The sequence below is a fragment of the Polistes fuscatus genome, unplaced genomic scaffold, assembly GCF_010416935.1.
Source record: "Polistes fuscatus isolate 324 unplaced genomic scaffold, CU_Pfus_HIC Scaffold18, whole genome shotgun sequence".
Taxonomy (NCBI): domain Eukaryota; kingdom Metazoa; phylum Arthropoda; class Insecta; order Hymenoptera; family Vespidae; genus Polistes; species Polistes fuscatus.
The window spans coordinates 3,563,831-3,591,249 of NW_025113086.1; the positions used below are offsets into that span (position 1 = coordinate 3,563,831).

At 38.8% G+C, this 27,419-nt stretch overlaps 3 protein-coding genes and 2 long non-coding RNA genes across 7 annotated transcripts in view; 3 read left to right on the forward strand and 2 right to left on the reverse strand.

Moving 5' to 3' along the window:
• Positions 1-1,187, forward strand: part of LOC122515553 (dedicator of cytokinesis protein 3) — a 36,972-nt gene extending 35,785 nt beyond the window's left edge. For both annotated transcript variants that reach the window (XM_043632954.1, XM_043632955.1), the window contains exons 17-18: positions 42-385; positions 454-1,187. In XM_043632954.1, the coding sequence (XP_043488889.1) occupies positions 42-385; positions 454-624 (515 nt within the window). In that variant the 3' untranslated portion in view covers positions 625-1,187. The remainder of the gene's footprint in view (positions 1-41; positions 386-453) is intronic.
• A 951-nt stretch (positions 1,188-2,138) lies between these two features.
• Positions 2,139-13,028, reverse strand: LOC122515555 (protocadherin-like wing polarity protein stan). 2 transcript variants are annotated; one of them, XM_043632958.1, is made up of 12 exons: positions 12,583-13,028; positions 10,960-12,513; positions 10,054-10,894; positions 7,002-9,970; positions 5,376-6,908; positions 4,724-5,296; positions 4,199-4,625; positions 3,872-4,109; positions 3,481-3,798; positions 2,815-3,394; positions 2,570-2,576; positions 2,139-2,433 (listed from the first exon to the last, which is right to left on the reverse strand). In XM_043632958.1, the coding sequence occupies exons 1-12, from the start codon at positions 13,026-13,028 to the stop codon at positions 2,422-2,424; spliced, it is 9,498 nt and encodes a 3,165-aa protein (XP_043488893.1). In that variant the 3' UTR covers positions 2,139-2,421. The 2 variants fall into 2 exon arrangements, with proteins under 2 accessions (XP_043488893.1, XP_043488892.1); XM_043632957.1 differs by lacking the exon at positions 2,139-2,433 and having other exon boundaries at positions 2,448-2,576.
• LOC122515558 lies at positions 9,913-20,961 on the forward strand. The gene is made up of 2 exons (XR_006303306.1): positions 9,913-9,975; positions 19,885-20,961. It is a non-coding gene; the product is annotated as an uncharacterized LOC122515558 (long non-coding RNA).
• LOC122515559 lies at positions 13,126-21,095 on the reverse strand. The gene is made up of 2 exons (XR_006303307.1): positions 21,005-21,095; positions 13,126-13,155 (listed from the first exon to the last, which is right to left on the reverse strand). It is a non-coding gene; the product is annotated as an uncharacterized LOC122515559 (long non-coding RNA).
• A 421-nt stretch (positions 21,096-21,516) lies between these two features.
• On the forward strand, positions 21,517-26,900 carry LOC122515557 (cilia- and flagella-associated protein 69-like). Its single transcript, XM_043632959.1, has 11 exons — positions 21,517-22,757; positions 22,880-23,315; positions 23,550-23,790; positions 23,880-24,180; positions 24,256-24,428; positions 24,493-24,647; positions 24,726-24,933; positions 25,003-25,310; positions 25,380-25,594; positions 25,658-26,089; positions 26,616-26,900. The coding sequence occupies exons 1-11, from the start codon at positions 22,524-22,526 to the stop codon at positions 26,805-26,807; spliced, it is 2,895 nt and encodes a 964-aa protein (XP_043488894.1). The 5' UTR covers positions 21,517-22,523; the 3' UTR covers positions 26,808-26,900.
• Positions 26,901-27,419: the final 519 nt, after the last annotated feature.

Below are 27,419 nucleotides of genomic sequence, written 5' to 3' on the forward strand. Positions count from 1 at the left end.
CTCCTGTTGAATAAAATAATAAATTCTAGTTCATATTTCAGCTCCTGATAAAAGAGACAACAATACCAACACTGTCATACCTCCTGCACCACCAAAAAGATTGGCATACAAACGTAATACGGAATGGAGTACAGACGATGATTCGGAAACGCAAAATGATCCGAACGATCTTCAAGACAGCGGGATCTCAACGACTAGTTTATTAGACTTCCAGTCTCACTTAACTAATCTAAATAATCTCAGTTACGAGGATTCTGAACCACGCACAAGGTGTAACGATATAATGAACATTTCACCACCGTCTATGATCAATTCTCTCAATATTTCTACTTGTAGTTTCCCTAGTGGTACATTCCAGAATTCAAATTCGCTTTCTGTTCAGGAGGTAAAATTCATAATAGAAAATTTGCTATATGATTTAGATCAGATTAATATTTGAAATGTAAATTATAGGTAAGTCCTCCACCGATTCCTCCCAAAGCTCATCAGGACACCCCATCCGCGCCATCAACTTTGGAAAGGATGTCGAACCGATCAGGTGGTTACCATGGACACACGGAAAATTATTCCGTACCAAAAATGCAGACATTGTCCGTGGCATCGGACACAGAGAGTACTGTGTAGCTATGAAGAATCTCCTAGTCTTTAGCGATTAGTCATAATATTATAATATTATTATAATAACAATAATAATAATAATAATAATATTAATAATGTGTAAGTGCCATAGTCCGGCAAATCCGATATCTTGAATAGTTCGTTGTTAAGATTAAGTATAATTACAAACAAAATATGATTCCGACGATTCCATGATTGGTAATGACGATGGAAATGATATGATGATTACGAAAAAAAAAAATGCAAGGAAAATGGGGAGAAAAAAATATTGAAAAATAACAAAAAAAAGGAAAGAAAAAAGAAAGATCGGAGGATTTGTTTGACAAATCATTTGCACAACACATTGGAAATATACATATGCAGATAGTATTTAAGGATGAGTCTATTGTCTAATGTAATCTAAATGAAATCTTCTATGGCGTAACAACACGAAATGGATTATACCCACCTGCGTATAAAAACGTACCTTAGCAAATGCACCGTGTTCGAGTGCGGTGAATATCGATTAAGGCTATTATTTATCTATGATTATCGTTACTCGATGATAATATGTGTGTGCCATGCAAAAATAAGATAAAGAAAATTATCAAATAAAATAAAAAGAAAGAGAAAATAGTAAAACTGAGCCAAGATCGATAATAAACTAACACTGGAACAAACGGTGCATTGGACTTTATTTTAAAGACAACGTTCTTCCGAGTATTAACCTAGCTATATTTTGTAATTTATTTATATTTTCAATAAGGAATAAAAAGTCATTTTTATCAATAACGATCATCGACTAGTATATAAATATTCGAGCTTTTATATCGCGAATTTTTTTTATCATTTTTCTTTTTGTTCTATTCTTTTCTTCTTTTTATTGTCGAGAGATAATAATAATCGCCATTAAGAAGTCAGAAGGCAAAAGGATTATCGTTCGTCGTTAGACGAGGGTATATAAATTATATTTTCTTTTGCACATACTGTTTCTTCTTTTTCTTTTTTTTTTTTTCTTTCCATATAAATATATACAAAAGTACGAAAAACGCGACGCAGTTTTGTACGATGCGATGCGATGCGATGTGGTTTGACTTACGTTATCTCTCATGGCATGTAGAAAAGAGGATTGTAAATGCCTACAACGTATATGTAATAGAATCTAAATGGTAGAGATTGAAATAGAAAAGAGAGAGAGAAAGAGTGAGAAAGAGAAAGAGAAAGAGGAAGTAAAATGTATACATTGCACGAATATTCAATGAAGAAATTAAATTACGACGGGGGGAGGGGGATGATACTAAGTACACTAATGATAAAATGAGCTAGAGATCAGTTTCTCATCGAGCGTCCGACATTTTTCTATCAATTATCCTTTGATTTTGTTCATCTTTTTTTAAATGTAATTTAATATAAATTTGTATCAACGGACGCTGGATGCCACGTACTCGCAAAAGTTGGAGCTCTAAATCCACTCGAATTGAAATATAACAAGCGTATCAACAGGCACTCCACACATACGTGCTAATTAAAATATGGCTAAGTTTATAAGTACAGTCATGGCCTCTTCTTTCTTAAAACTTATCGATCTACATCCGATGGCTTACGATTTTTATTTCAATCGTTCGAATTTATTTATCCTTCTCCTCCTCCTCCTCCTCCTCCTCCTTCCAACGATTTTGTCGTAATTTTTATCATTCGAGCGATGGAAATGATCGATCGAAGCCATTTCGATTTCTAACTTCTAATTCTTTTTTTAATTTGTACGATATCTTTTTGTATACGCGAACAAAACGTCGCGATGGCGATCATACAGACGTTTCCGCGTTAGTATCCTTCCTGTAACACAACAAAATAGTTACTAAATTAAATCATTCTTTTTTTATATAGAAACTATAACAAATTTATATTCAATTAGGATCTTTGAGTGGATTCCAACTTGAGTAAGAATATCGTAGGGGGGATGCATGCTTACCTCCTCGCTGATCGTTTCATTTGCCAGGGCAAGCATGAATAATAGAAGAAAAATAGAAGATTAGATTAAAACGTCCCAGCACCATCTCTTTTGCAATGAAAAATATTCATGGAAAAATTATAGGACGATGAAAATGATATTATTGGTTAAACCAAGGAATACTTTGTACATTTCTACATATTAGGATTGCATCAGGATTGAAATATTATATTTTTTACTATCTAATCGAATTGATTTGTACTCACTCAGTCTCAGTGATCGTCTGCTCGTATTGCTGTTGTTGCTGCTGCTGTCTCAGAGCCGCCAATTCGTTGCTATGTTGAAGATCGTGCGTCAACGAGCTGGACAATATCCTACCACTCATCGGTAGAATAAATTCTGGTGCATCCTCCAATACAGTTGGAGTGATCTTGCCTCTTTTCAAACTTCCGTACCTTTCGGAACCGCTCATATTGTCGTGTTGAGATCCATGCAAACTTTGACCTCTCTTCAAGCTACCGTACCTCTCCGAACCACTCATGTTCTCGTGATTAGAATTCTGAGAATGATGGCTCATGCTCGAAGCGAGAATTCGCGAAGACATCGATAACATGTACGGTGTTGGTGATATCGTGTGATCCTCTTCGGCTGTATACGGGAAAAGATACTTTTCACCAACGTGATGTATCTTTTCTTCCCCTTCGGAATAATTTTCGTCTAATTGACTCTTTTGCGGTGAACTCATCTCAGGATATGGTAAAGGATTCGGACTGGACGTTTTATTAGAGGCCATCTCGTTGTCTGACATTGTACCACCTGACCATTGACTTCCTCGCACGTCCATCACTGACAAAAATCAATTAGAGAGATCGTTTAATTATTATTTTATATTATTATATTATCTAGAATTTATATTGGAATAAATTTTGTACCATTGGATGAAAGATAAGCTTCCGGTAATTGGGAACTCCATCTCGGTGCATAAATCGGTTTTATATTAGGGAATAATTCAGCATTGGAACAAAGTATGTTCAAATGTTCGGCAGGATTACTGTGTATGTTTGGAAGATAGCTGTGAGCTACTGGTTGTTGAGCCGAAACACCCATATTCCTGTGAGACCTCGAAGTAACGTCGTCCTCATCAGAACTGTGCGAACTAGCAAGATCTAAACTTCTGCCACCGCCTTCGGCTTGAGAACCGTCGGAATCGGATTCAGAATCTCTCCTTGGATTTCTCGATTCACTCGACTCTATATAATTAATTTATATAATTGTATAATGATCGTTTTTAACAAAGTATGTAAAAAAACAAAATTTATATACCTTGCCGAGGATGTACAACCGATCGTTGACTCCTGGACGACATGTAAGGGTCTCGATCGCTATTGTAATTGCTGGTTGACGTTGACGTGTGTCTCAAATGTGTATCACTGCGATAAGGGCTAGAACCAGTTTTATTTGTACTTCGAGAAGTCGTACTACTCGTCGATACACCAACGTGAACTCTTCTACAAACTGATTCGGCCCCACTATACGTAGACGAGTAAGCTAACGCCGATCTCTGCGAATTATCAAACGATTCTCGTTCAATATATGTTAGTGATTGAAATATCGATGTGATTAAGATGTTAATTAGTGTAAGAAACTCACCGAATGACCATTAACATTTTGACTGCTGCTTCCATTGCCCATGCTGCCTTCCAATAAAGGTGCCTTTTTCCCAATACATCTCAAAAGACTCAGGTACAGGTTCCTTCTAACTCTTCCATTGATGAAACAATATCCAATTAAACTGAACGCAGCGTGAACGACTATTGCAACACTGAGCAAATACGATAAAGTTGGTGACGTTTCGGAAGCGTTCAACACTGCCAATGTCCAAATGGAACCAAGCAAGGGCAATGATGCAACGGATAACCAAAGTAACGTTCTCAAATTACCAAAACCCATAATGTGTTCTTTCAATGTAAACGCTGCTCTTATGGACATTACGAGAATACAAAAGTTAACGAACACTGCCACGCAAACTGGTCCTATCAAAGACCAAATCACTGTTTCGTATATCGACAGCCAACAACTGTAAATTAAAATACAATAAATAATATTTCTGCGAATGTGTGATTAATTAATAATTGTATATATATATATGAAAATAATTGAAGCATGAATTCTTACAAGTAGAAATTTCCATACTGATCCGCCCTGACACCGATAGTCAAACCAACGATAACTGCAGGCATGCCATAACCCATCGTATAATAAAATCTCATCTGTCCATGATTGACGTCCCTCATTTCAGTGAGCATTCGATAAAGATGAATAGAATCGACCAAAGTCCAAGCAAAAGTACTTAGCCAAGCGTAATGCAAACCAATGGCTGTTAATTTACATGGAAATTCATTGGTGACCAATGGACTTCTCGCTTTCAAAGCGATCAGGTACAACGTTTCGCCGAGGAACACGCATAGGACGAGATTTTTGTGAATGCTGTTTGAATTTGTTCCTGTGCCACGTATCAAAGCTAAAATGAGCAGAGCTGAGAGTAAAAGTGGTAGGGCGAGCATGAAAGCACTGTAACTTGTAACATCCTCTAACAGGGACGGTTCAGGCACGTATTCGAGATCGAGTACATCCGTTAATACAGCGAAAGTCGACAATTGTAGGCAAGAACAATTGACGATCGAACCATAGGACAAGCTATTGTCCTCCACTTCCGTTGTACACCCCATTCGACTCCATTCTCCGGTTCTGTGTGTTGTACAGAATGAATATCAAATAAAATATCTTCTCATATTCAAACGAATCGAACACTATTGACTTTACTTACCCTCTCGCAGTACTCCAATGAACGCACTGTGGATTGGTCCTCGTCTTAAAATCATCGTTTTCGCTAAGCCACAGTCTTACTTGAACTGGCGATTGCAATGGAATTCCAGTCATCGATTCGTAACCATTTTTGGACGGTACTAACACAGATACAGTCATCACAGGTGATCCTACCGATACTTCGACACCCCATCTAACAGCCACCGAATCATCGAATCGTTGAGGTAGAAGGGAACCTAATTCTTTGTATTGCACGTAACTCAATACAGCTTTTTGATTGTTTAAACTATTTTTCACGTTCAATTCTCCCTGAACCAATTGTTTTATACCCAGTATACTCAAAGGTACTTGTATTTTGGAATGAGTGTCGAATCTCTTTGGATCTGCCATGTAATTGTTGTACTTTGGAAAACTTATCGATGGTCCGAAATGCGTAGTCGAACTTAGAAAGGTCGAAGTATCGGGTAAAATAACTTTTCGATCAGCTTCCGATGGTCTTGCAGTGGACATCGAAGGATCCTCTTTGTATTCCGACGCTTCGAAACCGAAAAGACTTTCGGAAGTTACTACATCCAATCCCAGTACTATATTACGATCGACCACTTCGAAGGGACTGGTAAAAGTATCATGCTGAGACGAAGTCAAGGTGTTCAAGTATTTGGCCATTGCGTTTAAAATCTTGTCGGGACTGTCGCCGTTGAGGGATTCGATTTTTATCCAATTTTCGATATATTTCTTCTGTAAAATTGCGCTAGCTATGCCGGCGAGATTAGCCACGTAATCTTTGTCTTGGCTGTGAGTCAAATTAAGACCAATGAGACTCTCCTCGTAACGAAGCAACGCGATTAGCAGAGATTCCGCAACGAGTAAATCGGCACCGTACATGTTTTTCGTCATGTTGGCGGCATCGTGTACGTCCTTGGCTAATTTCACAGCTACATACGTATTCAACATAAGATCTTCGGCCTCTAAAGCAGCTAATTGATGTCTCAGTTCAACGAAAGCTTTTGACGTGCAATTGAAAAGATCGGGTGGTTGCCATCCCCCAAGTTTGTCATCGCAAGATCTCGAAGTTTTTCCTTCCGCTGTATCGGGACAATCCTCGATAGCTGTCATTCCAAATTTAGTCCTAGGCCACCATAAACCTTCCGCATAAGACCTTGGACAACCATCATAGATCACCTCGCAACCTTGTAAAGTTACTTCTGCGTATGGATTTGGACAAGCTGTACAAGATCGACCGATGACACCAACGCGACAACGACACTGCCCAGTTTCCGTATCGCAACGTGGCCCGAAACTTCCAATCGCGTAACATCCACAGGGAATGCATTCCTTTTGACCCGGTGGTTGATAATGATTCTCTTTGCAATAGCATTCGCCGGTTGTTTTATTGCAAGCTGGATCGTAACCCTTAGACTCGTCGCAATGACATGGTCCACAAACTGGCGATCCCCACCACGTTGCTGGACAAGGTTGATCAGCTTTTATCTCGCAATAATCTCCAGAGTATTCCGGCGAGTTACAATCGCACCTATAAACAATTGAATAATTAAATAAAGTATTCATTAAAAATATATATATATGTGTTTAAAACTATATGAAAAAAAAATGAAAATGAACGTACTTGTATCCTCTGTGAAATTCTTTATCCTCGATGCAAGTACCAGTATTGTTACAAGGATTTAAATCGCAAACAAGTTCGCAATTGCGTCCAACTCTACCAGCCGCGCAAACGCATTCGCTTGCTTGCCATTTCGTCATACAAATCGATGCTTCGGGACAGTCTATGCTGCAGACTGCTTCGGATATGCAGCCAGTTTCGACGTTCTCTTGAACGGTCGGTCGTTGCAATACACTTTGGTTCGTACCGATTCTAAGATCTTGTAGACAACCATCGTAGAATGGTAAATCGGTGTTTATCGATTGATCTGGACCACCGACCAAAATTCTGCCCACGTAGAGTCCTTGCAATTTCGCTGGTAAAACCGAAGTCAAAGGTTTATCGCGATAATCCATGTCGAGGGAAACGTGACCACTCTGCCAAAGTACTTCGAGCCTGTGCCATTCGCCATCGGCAATGTTATTCCAAGTTCTAATGATGTCCGTGCCATCCAACGAAGCAACCACTTTTCCATCGCGAATCTCCAACAGAACCGAACTATTTTGTCCGATTTGTACCGCCATAACGAACGCGTGTTTCGCTCTTGTCCTCAAACTGAGTGCCGTCAGCCACGGCAGTTGAATCGGCCTGAGAAGTGGATTGAAATTCAACAAACCGTCGCCGTGAAATTTCCATGGTTTCCCAACTTCCTCTTCGCACGTCGGCCCAGCGAAATTTTCTCTACACTCGCAAATAAAACCATCCCAGACTTCGCGACACTCGCCGTTGTTTTTGCAAGGAAGGGACGAGCAAAATGCATTCTTTTCCGGACAACCAGCGTTGGTACCGTTGTCCGCGACGAACGAATTAAGATCGACGAATACGTGATCGATGTAAAGATCACTGATACACCCAACAAAGTCTTTCGTTCTAACCGGGAAGTTTGAAGGAATGGCGGGTAAACCACCTAATTGTAAAGGTCCCGTTAAATCTAAAAATCGATGACACGTCTCGGTGATAAGACTGCAACGATCTTCGAGTACTTGCTCGCTTCTTCCGGCGCAAGCCCATTTCGGGCCCAATCTTTCGCCGTGTTCCAATGCCAAAGCAACGTCGCAATTGTCCAAAGAAATTGTTACCGTCTTGTTGATGTAAGATACTTCGACTTCGTGCCATTGTCCGTCGGATACGCCTCCAGGAATTTCAGCCGATGCCCTGGTAATCTCATCCCCGAGCGAGAAACTAAATTGTACGTGCGATTCGATTATCTCCAAGGCCACGAAGTCATGTTTTTCGTTGTAACGACCGTTGTAAAGTAGCAGACCGTCGGCGGATTCCGTGGCAAATCTCAGTCTCACGTGAAGCCTGTGGCGTTGTTTTAACGAGGCGAATGTGAGAAATGTTGCCGGTCCAAAACTACGAGCTTTCAGTTCGCACAAGGGAGTGACATTTTCTAAAGCTCTTACCGGACATCCTTCGCAAGTAAATCCTCCCGTGTTCTTAATGGTGCACTGCGAACCACCTTTACAGATGCCCGGTTCGCAAGCATTTTTTTCCAACGAAATTTGACAATTTTCTCCGATATAATCCGACGGACAAGAACAAGCGTATCCGCCTTCCCTTCGATGACACGTCCCACCGTTCTGGCAGGGATTGGAATAACACAAATTCACTTCCGTATCGCACAAGTATGCTTCTCTGCTACCGGTAAAACCTTTAGCACATTTGCACGCGAATGTGGTAACTGGATAAATTGGTCGGAAGAGTACCGTGTCGCTGCTAGCGAAACCAGAAGCATTCCCGAATTTTAATACGGTTAAACACTCCTCGAAATTGAGACAAGGTTCCCTTACGCAAAGATTGTCGTCGAAGGGTAATACCGTGACGGTTGCGAGCCTCGCCAGAATTCCTCGATTCAAATAAACTCGTTCTTGAAGAAATTGCGGACTGTAAAACTCTTCGGATGTACCCGGTTCGACTTTACGAGCCGAAAAACTGACGTTCAATATCTTCCCTTGCACATTTGCATCCTCCTGAATGCTAAATAAGAAGATGTTTTCTCTTGGACAAGGTATAATGGCGGCGAGACCATCTAAAAAATATCCTAACAGCGGACTGAGGAAAGCTTCGACCGTCATATCGTCGAGCCTGACCGTTATCGAATTCAAGAGCATCTCATCCGTGATTAATCTTACTGATAGAGTCATGGTAGCCTTTGCTTCATTGACGCCGTCAGTTACAGATACCTCCATCGTAGCGACTCGTGGTACATTTGTATTTAATTGCGGAGAGAGACGGATCTCGCCCGTCATCTTATTCAAATCTATCAGATTGGCATTGTTACCAGCGAGAATGCTGTAAAGTAATTTATCGGTAACGTCGGCATCTACGGCCGGTATCTTGCCAATTGGAGAGGTCGGGAAAAAATCTTTAAAGTTATTGAAAATGATTTGAAAATCTTTCAGTACCGGTGCATTGTCGTTGACATCGGTTACCATGATTTGCACTAAAGCATCCGATCGTAAAGGCGAGGAAGCTGCTCGAACGACCAACTCGAATTTCTTCTTTGGTGATTCGTAATCGAGCTCTTCGAGAGTAACCAGTTCCGCGCGATCCCCGCCTGGTCTAACATTCAATGCAAAACTTTTGGAATCCTCCCCACCGATAACGGAATACGTGACAACGGCATTGGATCCTTCGTCAGGATCGTGGGCGTAAATCTCGCCCACGGTCGAACCCACCGGAGAATTTTCAGCGATGTAAAGTATGATTTTATCGTTTTCAAATGCTGGAGGGGAATCATTGACGTCCTCGATCTTTACGATGACTGGTACCACCGAAGATAACGATGGCGAACCTCTATCGGCAGCTACAGCTTTCAGAGTGTACCTTGCTACGGATTCTCGATCCAATGATTTGGAAGTTCTTATTATTCCTGTGGTTGGGTCTATCGCGAAGGCATCGTCTCCGTTATCTTCTAACGCGTATCTTACCTAAGGTAAATTCAAATTAATATCATTTTAAAATAGAACAGATATTTTGTTGATTCCGCGCGTATAAAGACGAACAATCTTACCCTGCCATTGAGATCTATATCTTCGTCGGTAGCAGAGACTTCGAGCACACTCGTGCCAACCAGAACATCTTCGGGTATCGAACCTTGGTATTGAGGAGCCTTGAACACCGGCGCATTGTCGTTAACGTCGGTGACCGATATCTCGATGTCCGTGGTATCGGATAGAGGTGGAACACCGCCATCTCTAGCCGTTACAGTTAACACGTAGCCTGGAACTTTTTCACGATCGAGCGTTCGAGTCGTAGTAATGGCACCGGTCTGCGCATTGATCGTAAACTCCGCTGCTTCTTGTTCACCACCGTCCGTTCCAAGACTGTAAGTAACTTGAGCATTTTTACCGACGTCGGAATCGGTGGCGCTGACCACCAAAACGGTCGTACCAATTGGCGCATCTTCGAACACCGAGACCGAATAGGGAGCATTCTCAAAAACTGGGGAGAAATTATTCGCATCGGAAACGTTCACGTAGACCAGAGCAGTGTCGGTTCTTCCACCGCTGTCCGAAGCTGTTACGGTCAATACGAATCTTTTCTCCTGTTTGTAATCCAAAGGTTGAGCCACCGTAATCAAGCCGCGTCCGTTCTGAAATGCTATCGAAAATCGACCTCTCGTATTGCCCGCAGTTATCTCGTAATGTATCTTTGCATCTTCGTCGGGATCCGTTGCGGTAACAGATGTCACAGGAGTGCCTGGTGGATCATCTTCCGACACTACAGCTTCGTAATTTTTTGGATCGAAGTAAGGATCGTTGTCGTTTACATCGGAAACCGTTAGAATGACGGTGGCACTTGCGGATTTTGGTTCCTCGCCCGAATCCGAAGCGATTACCGTGAATTGATACCTGTGGAAATTAACAAATCAATTGTATTAGAACATACTACGATGGTACAAGATGAAAATAATTACCTAGAACATAATTCACGATCCAATTGTTTAGTAGTATAGATCCAACCGGTATCGGGATTAACGGTGATGGGAAAATTTTCCGTAGATGCGCCGGAGAAGTCGCGAGAAGCTATGACGTATTTGATCTGCGCATTGACACCTTCGTCGGCATCGTAAGCCTGTACTTTGAGTACGGAATAACCGATTGGAACGTTTTCGGCAACTGCATCTTGGAAATGACTGGTGTAAAATCTGGGCGCATTGTCGTTGACGTCTTTTACGTGAACCAAGAGTTGAGTAGTGTTCGATCTCGGTGGCGTTCCACCGTCTTGAGCTCTTATTACGATTTTATAACTCCTCATCGATTCGTAATCCAAAGGCTTCACGAGAATAACATCCCCGCTCATGTTATCGATGGAAAAAGGATTCTGCGTGTTGCCACCGATTATCGCGTATCTCACGGCAGCATTATTGCCCGCATCTGCATCGGTTGCTCTTATCCTAGCCACGATCGGATTCGAAGTATAATCCAGATCCTCCGGTAACGATACGGAAAATGTACGCTCGGTGAACTGAGGGTAATTGTCATTGTCGTCGAGAACGCGAACGATCAGAGTGGCATTCGAGGTTTTACGTATCGACGGGGGGATTGCCAAGTCGGAAACGCAAAGTATCACAGTGTAGATCTCGGTTTTCTCTCTGTCGAGTGGCATCCTCGTAGTAACTACTCCAGAACGTGGATCGATTCTAAAGGTCGAGGTATCTTCGGCGTGAACAGTTGTATCATCCCCGCTCGTCGAGACGATCGAGTATTCGACTTCGGCGTTTCTGCCGGTATCCTGATCGGTTGCTTTGACTATAGCGACGGTCGAACCAACCGATACACCTTCTCTAACCGATGCATCGTATTCCGGCCACTCGAAGCTGGGAGCATGATCGTTCGCATCTAATACGTTCACTTGAAGAGTCGTGGTACCTGTCCTTGGTGGAAACGAGTCGTCCACGGCCAATACTCGAAAGTAATGAACATCGACGTTTTCCCTGTCCAATCTAGCACGCGTGGTTACTCTACCGGTAACTGGGTCTAGTACCAATAACGTTTGAGAACGAGAATCCAAGATAGAACTCATGGAATATCGCACCGTACCACCTTCGGGATCTCTGGCACGAACAGACGTCACGTAAACGCCTGGTTCCTTTTCTTCTTCGATCGCTGCGACGTAGAGGGGCTGCTCGAAATACGGTGATTGATTTTTCAACTCCCTTCTAACTCTCCTACCAAGATCGGTATCGTCGAGTTGTCGATGATGGAATACGATCTTCAAACGATGTTCGGCGTCCGCTAAATGGGACTCCGCGGCACACCTCAAATACATAGACACGGAAATCTTCCATAAGGGATCCACCAGACACTGTTCCGAAGCCGAGACCAAATCTCCGCCTGCTCCTTCGATCAAAAAACGAGGATCCGCGACCCCACCCCATCTGGTCTCGCATTCTTTCAGTGCAGTCTGCGGTAGGAAATCTCTAAGAGCTGCGACGAGTTGCGAAGTTCTCAAACAGACTTCGATGAACCTGTAGGTTCATTCATTTTATTAAAAAGAAAAATCGAATCGAATATAAAAGGAGTAAACGAACGATTACCTTTCCGTAGTTGGCATAGCATAAGAAGCCAAGGTCTCTGCCATCCATCCTCTGGTAGCAGCGAGATCTCGATTTTCCTCCCCGCAACCAGTTATCAATATTCTCAATGGCAAACTATAATAATCGATGGTCGGTCTGCCTAATCTCGAACTCGTCGAGTCCACGTAGAAGGTAAAAATTCGAGGATATTGAAGACCCTCGCAACTCAGTTGCTTGGCCAACGTCACTCGACCGGTATGCGGATGAACCTTGAGGAGTTTCCTCGCGAACCATGCCGTACGTTCGTCGGAAACTTCGTACTTTCGACGACCACCCAACTGCGGTACTCCTGCCTCGAAAACAATGGTACCAACTGGCGTACTCGAGGATAGCACAGCTAGGTAACCTTCCACGAGTGGCCATAGTGTCGCCAGACACACAGGCAGAATCCATTTCCAGGTTGCCATTACACCCTCTTAATACTTCTACCAAGCTAGCCTTCACCTTGTATCTTCATCCAGGTGTCCGTCGTCCCATCCTCGCCTACGTTCTTCTTTCTCCTTCCGGGTTCAACGCACCGCCATCTTGTACCATCTATAATTCCAACGAATATCGATTATTTTTCTTCGCTTTCTTTAAAAATACCATTGGATCATATTTATGTATCAAACTGTACGAAGGAGAACATTTTTACGGATAAAAATGTATACGAATCGATCGTTTAAAAAATCAGAAAAGTATGCATTTATATATATCGTGAGAATATAGAAGTTTACACGCACGGATATCGTATCCTACCATCTTTTTAATAGTTTCAACCCTTCCTACTACGTCCTTGCAATTTACTAATTAATACTCCTAATAAGGAACTACGAGGAACAGCTTTCGCAGAACAATCGGTGCATCTTGAAATTCGCACGAGATCGAGATAGGCTAATGCGAGTACGATATTTTCTCGTATTTTTCCCCCCTCGTCGAAAGTTATCGAGAGAATCAATTTTCGAAAATTGTCATCGAAGTTGTCGAACGCGGAATATAGATATCGTTCGTTCTTTTTTGATATTCTCAGATTTCAGAATATTACGGTATCGCGTTACGAGTCTCCAATGTAATAGGAGAGATCAAGAAAAGCCGTTCACCTAATTCCAAAGCCGCATACTTTTATCCTCTAGTAAGAATCACGTTAAATTCATTAATCCGAACTATCCAGAGAAATTTCTCGACGTGCAAGTCATATCTTTCCCCCTTTGCTCTTTTACAGAGAGTATTTAACCCGCCCCAGAACGTGATTCCGCCAAGGAAAAACGTGGGAATACGTGCTTCCGTTTTACAGTTCTCTGCACCTTTCAATGTACCTCTATAACAGGGCCAAGAGAAACGCCACTTTTATTTAACTATCCTTTTATTCCAACATAAATTACCTTATTTTCATTAAGAAAGAAAAAAAAGAACAAGAAAATCAATATAACAATCAACAAAACAATTTTCTAATATAAGTGAATCTAATCTAAATAAAATACGAACTATTATCTTTACCTGTAAAGATCGTATCTGCTGTTATTAGAAAATAAATGAAATAGAGAAAGAGAATCTACTACTACTACTACTACTACTAGATCAAAGTTTCTATAAAATGATGAAACAGAGCGAGCAAATAGAATCGAGGACGGTAGGAGCAGTCACTCGAGTCGAGGTTTTTTCAGCTCATGTTCATCTTATTGTCCGGTTGGTTACGTTCGTTGGTCCCCTAAGAAGAAGATTCTCGCACTCGGCTAGTTGACCGCGTCTGTTCTGGATGCACCTCGCCCGGAGGATATAAACGATCCGGTTCTCTCCAATCCCAATGGCCGATGTACCACCGGCACCAGCCAATCCCTACGTTTTCAGCTCGAGAACAGGTAGAAGACGATAGACTAACATGACCGAGGAGCGCTCTACCTCGATCGAACAAAACGAGAGATACGAATGAAAAAGATATACCAAAGGACGAGTCCAACGAAGAAAGAGGGAAAGGGAAAGAGAGAGGGTGAGGGAGAGGAAGGGAGAGGGAAAATCGTAAAGGGCCGTCTCATCTCGTTTCTCTTCTTCGCGGCCGCTACAACACCGCTATCTCTGTCGATTCTCTCGCGTTATTTTACACGACTCGCATCTACAACACACATAATTGATCCTAATTCCTATCTCGATCGTATACTTTAGATTACACCTTTATCTATACTATTAATAGTACAATGTTACTAAATAATTTAACGATGATTTTTAACGCGAATATTTGTCGTCATAGGTGGTGCCAACGACGAGTATTCCCAAATTATTCTCGATGATCGAAGGAAAATTTCGAAGAATGCTATAAAATCTTGACGCTATACTGCCCGTGAAACTATTAATTAAGCCGAGGATGGTTTAATACCAAGCGGAATCCGGTCCAAGCAATTATCTCGAAGGAACCTTTCGAAAGTTGTTGCGTTGTCCGAACAAGAACCAACGAGACTGACTCTTTGCCTGCTGCTTTTTTTTTTTTTTCTTTTCGAAGATTGTAGCCTTGCTCGAAAAAGGGCCTATCTTCTTCTAAAGAATAAATTATCTATCTTATTTTTTAATAGCTATCATAGAGAAAGAGAAAGCGTACTATTATGGAATCAAAATGAAATAAACATTTTCTTAAAAGTAATAGAATAAATTAATCAACTATTAGTCGAATAATACTGCGGGCTTCTTTTTTCTTTATAGATAAAACCATAAAAATGAGTCTGGAATCACGAATACTTGTCATACGAAACGACTCGGAAGATGATCGAGCTTAACGATTCGACCCTTAGTCTGTTAGTCCTAAAAGGTCCCTTCGAGAATTTGACCCTTTTTTACTCGGAGACGTAGGTGTCATCCTATTTTCTCTCTTTATTCCGATTGACTATGGTTTCCTCGAACTCGAACGGCTACGTCCAATCGATTTTGAATTAGTTCAAACGACCGTAAAAGCTAATTACCTAACACGTACCTTTGTAAACTTCATTCTTAGAACGCGTGGATACGTTTTAATGCTACTAACTGACCCGTAACTTCTTTACCAATCGATCGTTGCCATAAACATCATCATTTATCAATTAGATCTCTACTTTTTCCTCGTACAAACTGTAGCATACAAATTCTCCGAAAATAATTGATACTTTCTATCGAATATTTCGAAAGGATTAGATTATAATCTTAATCAGTTGTTTCTAAATGAAATTGTTAAACAAATAATTCCTCGTGATTTGTAGACTAGAAATGATTCCGTTCTCTCTTACACGACGAAGGTTTGAAAAGAAACTATCTAACAATCCTTGCTAGAAATACACTTGTCACAGATCAACGAATTGATAATAGACTTTAATATAATTCTTACTTTCTCTAATATGCTATTCAACGACCAAGAAGACTATAGAAATCTTGCCAGTCACGCAATAACGCATCCACGATTGTCTCAATGTCTTGGTAACAATCTAAAGAAATATCACTGTAGTGGTGTATTTTTATCATACAAAAACGCTGTTTATTATTTCCTAAAGCCAGGTGGATTAGAAGAAAGATTTTAGGATAACAAAGAATCGATCGAAAAATTAGGGAGAAACGTTGAAAGCTTCTCGGTAAAGAAAATGATACGAAAAGAAAGAAAGCAGAAAAAAAAATGAAACTATGCACGCCATGGTAGATTCGCCGGAAGGGAAGTTTTGGGTAATGTCTGGACGTCGTCGGCCTTCTCCTCCTCCTCCTCCTCTTCTTCTTCTTCCTTTTTCTTTTATGTTTCAACCCTCGTCCTTTTTTGTTCGTTCATCTGCCTCGAACACGCGAGGGACGGCTACGCGTAGCTATTACAATAACCGGTGTACGCGGTTCTCCTCTTCTTCCTCAAGGCCACGACAATCAAAGTCGAAAAGATATAGGCGTGCACCTTGCCAAGAGGAAGAAGAAGAAACAAGAACGAGAAGAAGAACAAGACGAACAACATTTGCATGATTACGAGTACGATGAAACCTCCTTTTTTTTTTCTATCTTTCTCTCTTTCTTCATTACAATATGCCAAATATTTTTATTCTTTATTCATATTTCAATTTAAAATCTAACATAAGCTACATCAACGACTCGAGAATCATTTTCGAAAGCGTAATGGGTTCAAATATTTTTCATCTATTCGTCATTTTAATTAAAACAAATGTAAAAATGGTCGATGACAATTCTACGAATTAAAAGACAGCGTTATTTTTTCCCATTACCGTAAATCTTTTCCCATGAATGACGTCTCATGGTTAATATACGAATGAAAGAAGATATTTTTCTAGGCAAATTTCCAAGTTGTTAGAAAAGGCTCGTTGTCCGATCACAATATAAACCGTTAGGTGGAACGCGATAGTACAGACTGTAGCTTCCTTAACGGTGAGTTACAGGAAGAGATGAAAAATATACAAAAACTTGTAGATATTATACCTAAGAATGTATTTTTCTTGTCTCTATATAGAAAAATATCTAAAGAATATAATCTCGAGACGAGATATTCAATTTTCTATCAATGACAACAACGAAATGTTAGAATAAATATGGCATTTCGTATAATCCCTTATGAATTTATCGTTAATTGCTCGTAGCATCCAACAGCGAAGTAAACGAGTAAATAAACTCATCGAACCATTAAATCTGTTTTACCCTAGCGAATCAACGGTTTTCCTCTTTCTTTTTCTTTATTTCTTATGAACTTCTTTTCAGAGATTAGAATCAAATCTAAGTGGTCGTAATAAATCACACGGTCTTTTTAACATAAATTAGTATAAAAACTATTTGCTATTTATCATTGATAATACAAATTGAACTTTGTACGTTTGAAATTTTTTGAAAAAGAAAATATTTAACTAAAGAGGAATTTAATATAAAAATACTTAAAGAAAGAAAGAAAGATTGAGAGACTTTAACGAGCAAATAGAACATATGCCACACGGATTAAAGTCTCTCGATCTAAAAAGAAATAAATTCCCTTTTGAATTCCATCGTAATCCGAATAATAAGGCTTCGGTAATCGAATTAAACTGACGATATTAACGAATATCTGTCCCTCCTTTTTTTTCTTTCTATCCTCTCCTTTCATTTCTTCTCCGATTTCATTTTAGCAATCTAATGGCTTCTCTCGAATTCTAACGCGTCTCTCGTTTTTCCTCCTAACAGTTTTACCTATTACAAATAAATAAATTAGACAATTAAAAATATGAAATAACAGTGTAATTTACAAAGGAATGGAAAGGATAATTGTAAAATTCATACGAGAGGATTGTTTGGAATAAATAAATTGAATAAATAAAGAAAAATGTGGATAGATTGTTTTAGCGAGTAATTCAACGAGGATTCAACGACGTTTGCCGAGGGTTCAATGATGCTCCTCGTTGTAAAGGAAACTTGAAAAGCACTCGTGTGCATTCTGTACACCGTATCAGTCGCAACTGTACCATGGACGAGATGCCTGCCGCGGATAAAGGTTTCACGGAAGAACGTTCAATTTTATGGAACCTGTTCCCACCGAGAGAGACTCGCTCCATCTTCCCTCTCTTTTCCCTCCTTTTTTTTCCCTCTCTTTCTCTTTCTCAAACGGGTTTACTTAGATGCATACATTTCATGGTTGTACGCATACGAGGGACTCCTTTAAAGCTCGTAAATTAACGTTTCATCGTTACGAGTCCTAACCGGGGGAATCCGAAAATTCGTAATATCTTAATTAAACTCTACGAGTGAAATAATCAAAATTCCCTAACTCGGTAACCAAAAAAATCAAATATCAGCCATAAGTGTTGCGATTAATAATTATTACGACTGTTCAATAGTTTATTATAAATCAAGTTATAGAACATGTATCTAAAAACGAATAAAAGAAATCAAGAAAAATCGTATTACGCGTTAACTCTTATCTTCATCTGTCAATATGTTGCCAGACCAGCATATATGTATACATATTCTTATTTGATTTTATTGAATTACTTCATCTTTCAAGCATCCGTGTTCAGCACAACTATCCTTCCTACTTATCGCAGATCTCGCAATAATTCATAAATGGCAGGCTTGCGAGGATCTTATAAGATGTCGCGAAATCGACAGACGGACGAGCCATTTCCCTTTTCGTAATTTTCAATAATTTCATTGATTTTTTTATCTTGTCCGGAAAATAAAACTATTAAAATTGTGAACAAGAAGATTAAAGTAACGTTCGAAAAGAATTTCTAACCGGTCCCAATTTTCTAAGACACCTATCTTAATATTTTAAATAATAATCATCCGAGTCATTTGTATTAACGCGAATAGAAATAGAAATACAAATGGAAAGTGAATTTGCTTAACAGAAATCTACCCTCTCCTTTAGGGGTAGATCGATGAGACGACTCTTCTCCTCTTCTTTTTTGTTCTTTTTTAACGAGGGAGGAAAAGTGAATAGAAACGAAAAAGAGAAGAGAGATGAAGAGAAGAGAAAGAGAAAACAATTGAGTCGAGAATTGAAGCGGTTTACGCTTCACCACGAAAGAGTACCTTCGAGTTTCGAACGTATGCGCGTGACGCTCGTGAACGCACCGAGCTCGAGTAGAATGAAAAGAAAAAAGGAGGAGGGTAAGAAGGAAGAAGAAAAAAGACAAAAAAAAAAGAAACAAGAGAGAGAGAGAAGTCATTCTTCTCCCTTTTCTCTGAGCAGGGGTGAGTGACTCACGAGCTGTAGCTTCGACGGTGCACGTCGGGACGCCTACCCTCCAAATATTGATTCGCTCGGTGCTGCGAATGAACGCGTGGCGAGTCAACCCCCTACTCGTCTTCCTTCAACCCCTCCTACTCTCTCTCTCTCTCCCTCTTTCCCCACGTACATCAATCTTTCTAACCAGTCGAAAAGAGAGGGGAGACGAACAAAAATAAATCTCTTATTTTTGTTTGTTAATTTGAAAATAAATAAAAAAAAAAGAAAAGAAATCAACGTGTTGGTATTTTTTGTACTGTAATTGTTACGAACAAAATTATTTCGAGATGATATAAAACGATTTTGTTAATTTGAAAATAAATGAAAAAAAATAAATCAACGCGCGTTGGTATTTTTTGTACTGAAATTGTTACGAACAAAATTATTTCGAGATGATATAAAACGATTTTGTTAATTTGAAAATAAATAAAAGAAAGAAATCAACGCGCGTTGGTATTTTTTGTACTGAAATTGTTACGAATAAAATTATTTCAAGATGATATAAAACGATTTTTAATCGATCTAACAAATTTTCTTTTATAGGTGACGTAATAATTATTGTTTTAATAAAAGAAAATATTTTCCAGATGATTGATATTCCGTTGGAAAGCCTTTGATTACAAGCAACGTCTAATTGGAGTAGTAATTAGAGCGGACGAAAAGAAATAAATAAATAAATAAAGAAAAAGAAAAAGAAAGAAGGATCATCTAAGGGTCTCGAGTCTGTTGAACTTCTCATCGGTATTTCTCGGTCTTCCTCGGGTTCTCTTTTATTTTCTTCGCCCTCGATTTCACCCCCCACTTTTATATAAACGAATAGTGGGTGGTTGGTTGCTCCTGCGAGTATCGACCGACGCAATTTCTATGTCCATGCCGAGCATACTTCGTATCTTTCAAAGAATGAATGAACAACGATAATAATAATAATAATAATAATAATGATGATGATGATGATGATGATGATGATGAAAAGAACTCTGACGAGTCTACGATCGATCCTTTTTGCACCTTTTAATATAATTATTATCATTTCTATATGATCAAAAAGAAATATGAAAGATTTACAATAACAAAAAAATGATAAAAAATTGATGAATTTTCTGTCACGTTTTTACCAAGCTCGCGATCAATTTTCCTCAGTCTACCCTCGAGTGATAAAAATGTTGAGAGAAGAGGTTTGAGACTAGCGTCGGCGTTGAGACCACTCGAGGAGTCGTTACTCCCAAGAGAGGACGTACAATTGGAATAACATAAGAGTAGAAAATATTTCTACGCGGTGATGTAGACCAATAGAAAATATTAAAACAACAGGATGATTATATAATATTCTCAAGGATTTAAATGACTACAAATAATTACAAAGAAAACCTAATCAAAATGAGTCGTTATCGTCTAGAACTCTATGCGTTCCTTTTTCATTCTTTATTTCATTTCACGCGAGTCGCGTCCTGTCTTCCCGTGGGAACTTTTCGAATGAACTCCGAAGGAAAAGAAAAGTCGAGTATAATCCAAAGGAAGGAAGGAAGAAAGAGGAAACATTGGCATAACTTAGCAGCGTGCGAGCGTAAAGATCTAACGAATCTTTCCCTACTTTGGTATAAATACCGTACAAAACACACACGCGAGGAGGAAAAAGGGACGCCGATAATGTCGAAGAAAACGAATTAAAGAAGAGTAAAAGAGGACGTTGCGAAAAAGGTCGCTCACCGGTCCGTCAAGGTCATCCGTTGGTAAATCCTTCATATTTCGAGTAGCTCGTCCACGGTGTCGATTTCAAAATCGAGACACACTTTCACTCCAAGGACTCGTGAAAGATCAATCAATTTGAATACTCGGCGTACGTGTGTAGTAGTATGCGTGACGGAGAAAGAGAGAAGCTACGTTCTACCCCTTTTATTCACGTGTACGAGGAGTTCACTCAAAACCGGTTCGCGAACTAACATTGTTTTCTTATTTTTTATTTTCCCCTCGGAAAGACAAAGAGAGAGAGAGAGAGAAAGAGAGAGATCTTCTTTTCTTCAAACACACTCTAAGATTTTTCCTTCGATTTCTTCGATCACTTTTTTAGACAATGGGAGAGTGGGGGGGAAAAGAAACAAACGAATTAATTCGCTCTCTCTCTCTTGTCTTCGTTTTTTGAAAAGAACGACGATACTCCTATTCGCCAGGATGCACGAGGTCCTTTGAAAAAAATGTTTAAAATAAAAGGAAAGACTCGGTTTATCAGCCGGCTGTGCCAACGACACCGTCGCGATCGTACTAAAGTCTCGGCTGTCTCTTGCACGAGGCACACGCGCGTCCTCCAGGTGCTCTCAACGTTGCCGAAGGCAAACCACCTCTCTAACCATACGTGCAGTGTTCGAGAGAACCATTGCTATACGGGGAGCGAGTAAAGGTGGAGCCGTCTAGCGGTAGTAGGATGATCCTGCAAAATGAAGAACTTAGTCAATACCACTAGGATAGAACACAACTATCAATTATAATCATCTTTTTTGCAATAAAAAATCATGAACTTTCTAAACGTTAGGAAAACGAATGATCCATTAAACGAAATAATATTCTTTAGAAAGTACTTTCGATCTAAATGTTTAAAAACCCTTCGCTTATATCTGAGTTAATGAAAACGTATGATTAAAGAACGTATGAGATGCGTCAAAATAATATTAAATTTATCGATACGAACAAATATATTCTCCCCGATGAATGATATCTGCGCGAAGATCTTAAAAATTTGTCTTTGAAAAACCGCGCGTCGATAATTACGTTAATCGAGGAAGCACCATCGTTACTCGGAAAATGAATAACGATAAATCATGAGAAATTCATGAAAGATAAGAGAGGAAAGGAAAGAAGATCGAACGGGACGCGTTTGAAATTCCTGACCGTCTCGTGCGAGGAATAAGCGTTTCGTTCTGAATGCAAATGCGTTCTACGGGGACGAGGAGAGCATGATTTTGTATGTAACAACTATACTGTACTCTTCCTTTCAAGAGCAACAAGAGTACGTAGGTCCTATTTCGTTCGTCGCGCCACCTGCTATTTTTTTCTCTCCTGCCGATTTCAATGGCCGTTGCGAAGTGCACTTGGCTTTCTTTTGTTTCGATGCTAATAGAAATAAAAGCATTGACTCGGACTCGACTTCATTTGATTTGACTTTTAGCTGTTAGCCTCTCTAATATTATTTTTATTATTTTTATCGGTATTAGTAACCGAACGATTCCGTTTGATGGAGGAGAAGAAATATCGGGACGAAAGGAAGATCGATTCTTCTCGGAAAACTATCGACTGTCCCTGTCCCGATAGCACCAAATTTGCCAATAAAAAATGTCGAGAAATCGACGTGGATTACGTTGTAAATAAATTGCACGAACTGATATCCGATCCGGTAACTCAAAATGATGTATCACGAATCTCTAGACTATTGTACGATTATCAGGAATATCTCAGCGATCGGGCTTACGTATCCTTTCGCATGAAATTCAAAATTCATTCATAAATTATAATTATATATATATGAATAAGATAATCTGCGTGTTGTATTTTTACCTTCTTTAATTATTTCTTTCCTATTATTTTAATTAGATGGTAAAACATTTAACGAAGGTAATCAAAGTATTTGAATTCTTAGCAACTAATGCAAAAAGCATCGAAGATTATCGTTCTCATCTCGATCGGATGCTAGACTTTTCTAATCGTCCACCTCTTTTGGAAAACACTTATCAGAGTCTCCTTTGTTTAGACATAATGGAACAATATTTTACATTATTTGGCTATCTGCTAACAATCTTACCTAACGAACGTGAGCTCCTTAAAGTGCGCGAAGCCCTCCGTTCTTTATTAATCAGAACAGTGCCGGCTGATTCTTCCGTCGTCAAGCCTGAACTTTGTCGTGCTGCTATGGAAAGATCTAATCTGTCCTTTAGGGTAACCGAAATATTCAAATATACTTCCTCGCCGGAAGCATATTCTAACATCTTGGAGTTGGTCTTCTTATTATCTTCCGTATCCTGTGTTTCTTGTAAGCGAATCTTCGTTGTTTCATCTTCATTATTTTCCTACGCAAAAATAAGGTTTCAATATATTACGTTTAGTACAGGTTTCGATATATATTAACAAATATATGCACACTTGAATGAACATAGATTGGAATCATTTTTAATACGAAATTTGATAATATAACAAATCGTTTAGAAAAATTAATCGAAGTTTTCCAAAGAAACAATGATTAGAAGCTAACTTTTTACAAACTTAGGTCAGAAGATGTTGGAAGCGGGTATCCTGAATCCCCTGCTGATTAGAATGGACCTTTCTTACTCGACCCAAGTGTTTTGCAAATTACCACCAGACAACCCTTTCGAAGGAGACGAGTACTCGGACGATACAATGTCTTTGATAATGAATATCTTATGGACCCTGACGAGATCTATTTTAGCTCCCAAAGAAGCACCGGTTGGTCTCAAGGATCTTCCTACACCAACGCAATGCGCTATGTGGTATCATCCCCCTTTTCTTTCTTTTTCATCCTTTTGATATACACCAACGCAAGTAAAATCGCAAGTAAAATTTCTATGTTTAATTTCAGGGGTCTTCGTTACGCATTTAAAAAACAACTTTACAAAAGTCAGAATTGTAAATTGAATGCTAAACTTCGTAACGAAATGGCGTTGCTTATTCTTTTAATACTTCAAATTTTTCCACGTTATATCATCATCAGCAGTGGTATAGCAAACGATGTTCTATCATTTTTCAATGGTTGTCTTTCCGGTCAAATTCGCGTCTGGTCTAAGGATATCAAATTTCTCGCTAGCAAAGAGAATCTAGTTTTTTTCAAAATACTTTTATCGATAGTTTCCGATTTAACCGAGATCAATGCCTCTATCCCGGTAATTCATTTTCTTTAACACGATCGTCAAAATTACGAGGAGAAAAAAATATTAGAAATGAATTTATTTCTTTAGATCATGATCGAGCAAAATGTTTTGCCATTGATACTTCGTTTCATCGATTTGAATTCGAAATCTATTTGGAGTCCGTCTCAATTCTGGCATCTTTTCGAACACGCGATTTTTACTTTGACTGTACTGGCGCCTAAAATGGCGGACGAATTCGTTAACAATGACGGAACGCAAAAGTAATTCGAGTTAACAGTTTAATATTGGAAATTTATACTAATTCATTTGAAGTTAACTTTACAGATTGATTTCAATTTTGAAATGGTGCGCTAACTCGAATGAATTTGATTCGAAAAATACGATGAATTGTACCAAAGCGATATGTTCGATCGTTCTTTCCAAGAATCCTGTCATGTTAAAAGATTTTCGCGAACAAGAAGTGATTCTAACGCTGCTCGGTGAGCGTCCAAATTTTCGATACTGTTTCAAATAAAATAATAGCAACTGTGAGAAATATTTTAACACTTTTTTCTTAGATCTTATCGATCGTATTTTACACACGAACACATTAACGATGGAACATCAAAGGATTATGACGATCATTCTCATCGGTGCGGACGAATTAATTCGAGAAGAATCGTATCTAAGACTTTTATACGGAAACCAAAATATAAGAATCATAAGAAAATTGTTAGATAGATGTGTCTATTATCGAAAAAACGATGATTTTCACGTAGACCAACGGTAGGATTTAACTAAATTTCATCGAATAAATATTACCAATAAAAATCAGATAAAAATAATGAATGACAGTCTGTTACTAGCAATTGGTTCTTATATTTGGAGTTCCATAGTACCATGCCCATTACACGCGAAGAATTTTGTCGATAAGGGAACAATTTACGCCATAATCGACGTGATCGAAGTTACGCCAGCTCCTGTCAGATGTTTGTTTCTTGGTTTGCTATCGGACATTTGTGAAAATATATTTTGCGGTCACTTTTTATGCACTTGGCGTGGTATGGACAAAAATAAGGGATTTATGTCTTTGTTAACAAAGATTTGGAGAGAAGAAGAGAAAGAAATTGGTGTGAAGAGACGACCGGATGGCACAGTAGAAGGTTCAATTTCAATGATCGATCGATATACATTTTTATTTTTTTTTTTTTAACAATTGTTCATTTACGTAGATCCCGAGTTACCGCAGATGGGTGTCAAACAATGGTTGGACACTTATCACAGCAAACTTACGTACAATGTTAGTCCTGCATTGATCGACATGATTGGTTCGGTTAGATCTAAGATTTATGCTATTTGTCAGATTATCGAAAGGTATGGAGAAAAATACGAGATGGCTAGAAACCATTACAAGATTCTTTTCGATGCTTTACCTATCGAAGATCAGGTAAAATAATAGAAAATAATCATTTATATCTAAGGATCGTAATTATAATTATTTTTCTATTAGATCACGATGTCTACCATTAATCTTTACTTTCGATTAAAAATTGGAGAAACTTGGGTCGAGATTAGCAAATATTTAGCTGAACTTGGTGTAACGCCATTAGGAATGGATGGTCAAATAATATCTTTAATGACGCAACGATATCATTCCTGGGGTCTTTTTATTCAAGAACGTCAGAGGAAAATTAATGCTAGTTTTAAAAATATCGAGGAAATCGAGGAGAAGGAAGAATACGCTAGAATTCGCGATTCCATGCTTGCACCAACGTTCGATGCTCTCGATGAGATCGAATATATTCGAAGAACAACTGATAGAACTTACATGCTAAAAAAAAAGGATTTACAAAATCAAATGGTGAACGAGTACCTTCGCTATCCACCGAATGCTAATATCGAACAGTGTCACAGAACATTTCAAGAAAATATTAACGTTACGGTACGTTTTAATTTCAAACAAATTATAAAAATATGCGTGGCCTTCGCGTGCGATAAAAGTGAAACTCGTACGCTCTGTTACGTTTAGTAGATTTTTCCTTAAAAATTATTGATAGTATCAGTATTTTGCAATATTACATATAACATATTAAATGAATTTAACTTTAAATCTATATTTATAAAAAAATAATTAAACAAATATAAAAAAAAAATAATTGATAATTAATTAAAAGAAATGTATATTGCAGTTTAAAAACACAGTAAAATTTTGCCGTTCGGAAAGTCATATAAACAACTTTCAATAAAAGTAATTTGATAGAGGACATTGTCTCATTTCAACGGTGGATTTCGAAGGGGAGGGATCATAGATCGTATACTCCGAGTTTTTAAGCAACAATAGACGCTTGCATCGATTAATTAACAATTATTTTAATACTCTAATGCATTCTACTTATATTTTTTATTGTTTAAACTAAAATAAACTGATTCTAATATACGATATTTTACGTGTCTTCTTCTTTTTGCAGGCAGTTTTTGATCAACATCGCCATTTTACTGGAAGACTTACAGCCGATAGAAATTCTGATCTTACACTAGTTACACCTGTTTCTTCCACGAGTTCTTCTGTGTGCATTGATTCTTCTATCTACGATGTTTCCTTTTCAGAAGATTTGTCCTGCGAAAGAGATCACTCCTATGTAAATTCGAACGAGGTATAAAAGAAAGAATATTATTGTTAGAGGAGCAGCATAAAAAAGTTGAAATCGAACCGCAACAGCAGAAAAAAAAGAATAAGTGCTCTTAATTGCTTACTAATTGTTCAATCAAAATCCATAATTTCTCATTTTATTAATTAATTATTTAATTAGTTACTAAAAATTTTTAAAAGTTACTAGAATTTTATGCAAGTTTAAAATATATTGAAAATCTAGTAACATTGCTAACTCGATATCGGTAATAGTAGTGCTCTACCTTTATCCTACCAACCGTCGATAATAGTAGATTTCAAATTTATTTTACTCTACGTCGGTAATATTTTATATTCAGGTTACCGACGGTTAATATTATTAGAGTAGAAACTGCCATTAACAACGGTCGACATTTTAAAAATAGGACCCTACTATTACCGACAGTCGATGTATCAAAAGTAGAAAACTGTAATTACCGACCGTCGATATTTACCGTTACCGACGGTGGATAAGATAAAGGTAGAGCACTACTATTACCGATATAGGCCTTAGCCGGCCTGCCACTATATTGGCTTTATCGATTATTTTTTCCAGGTCGATGAGCCACTATAGTGGCTCACTCGAGTAGCTTACTTTCTCGTT

Excerpts from the sequence above, each read along its gene's own strand:
- LOC122515557 (XM_043632959.1), top strand. The coding sequence starts at position 22,524 with ATGGAGGAGAAGAAATATCGGGACGAAAGGAAGATCGATTCTTCTCGG. Across the intron at positions 24,181-24,255 it reads AGATCAATGCCTCTATCCCG|ATCATGATCGAGCAAAATGT; the intron begins GTAATTCATTTT and ends TTATTTCTTTAG. Across the intron at positions 25,311-25,379 it reads ACCGGATGGCACAGTAGAAG|ATCCCGAGTTACCGCAGATG; the intron begins GTTCAATTTCAA and ends TCATTTACGTAG.
- LOC122515555 (XM_043632957.1), bottom strand. The coding sequence starts at position 13,028 with ATGGCAACCTGGAAATGGATTCTGCCTGTGTGTCTGGCGACACTATGG. Across the intron at positions 10,895-10,959 it reads GATCGTGAATTATGTTCTAG|GTATCAATTCACGGTAATCG; the intron begins GTAATTATTTTC and ends TAATTTCCACAG. Across the intron at positions 4,626-4,723 it reads CAGTATGGAAATTTCTACTT|TTGTTGGCTGTCGATATACG; the intron begins GTAAGAATTCAT and ends TTTAATTTACAG.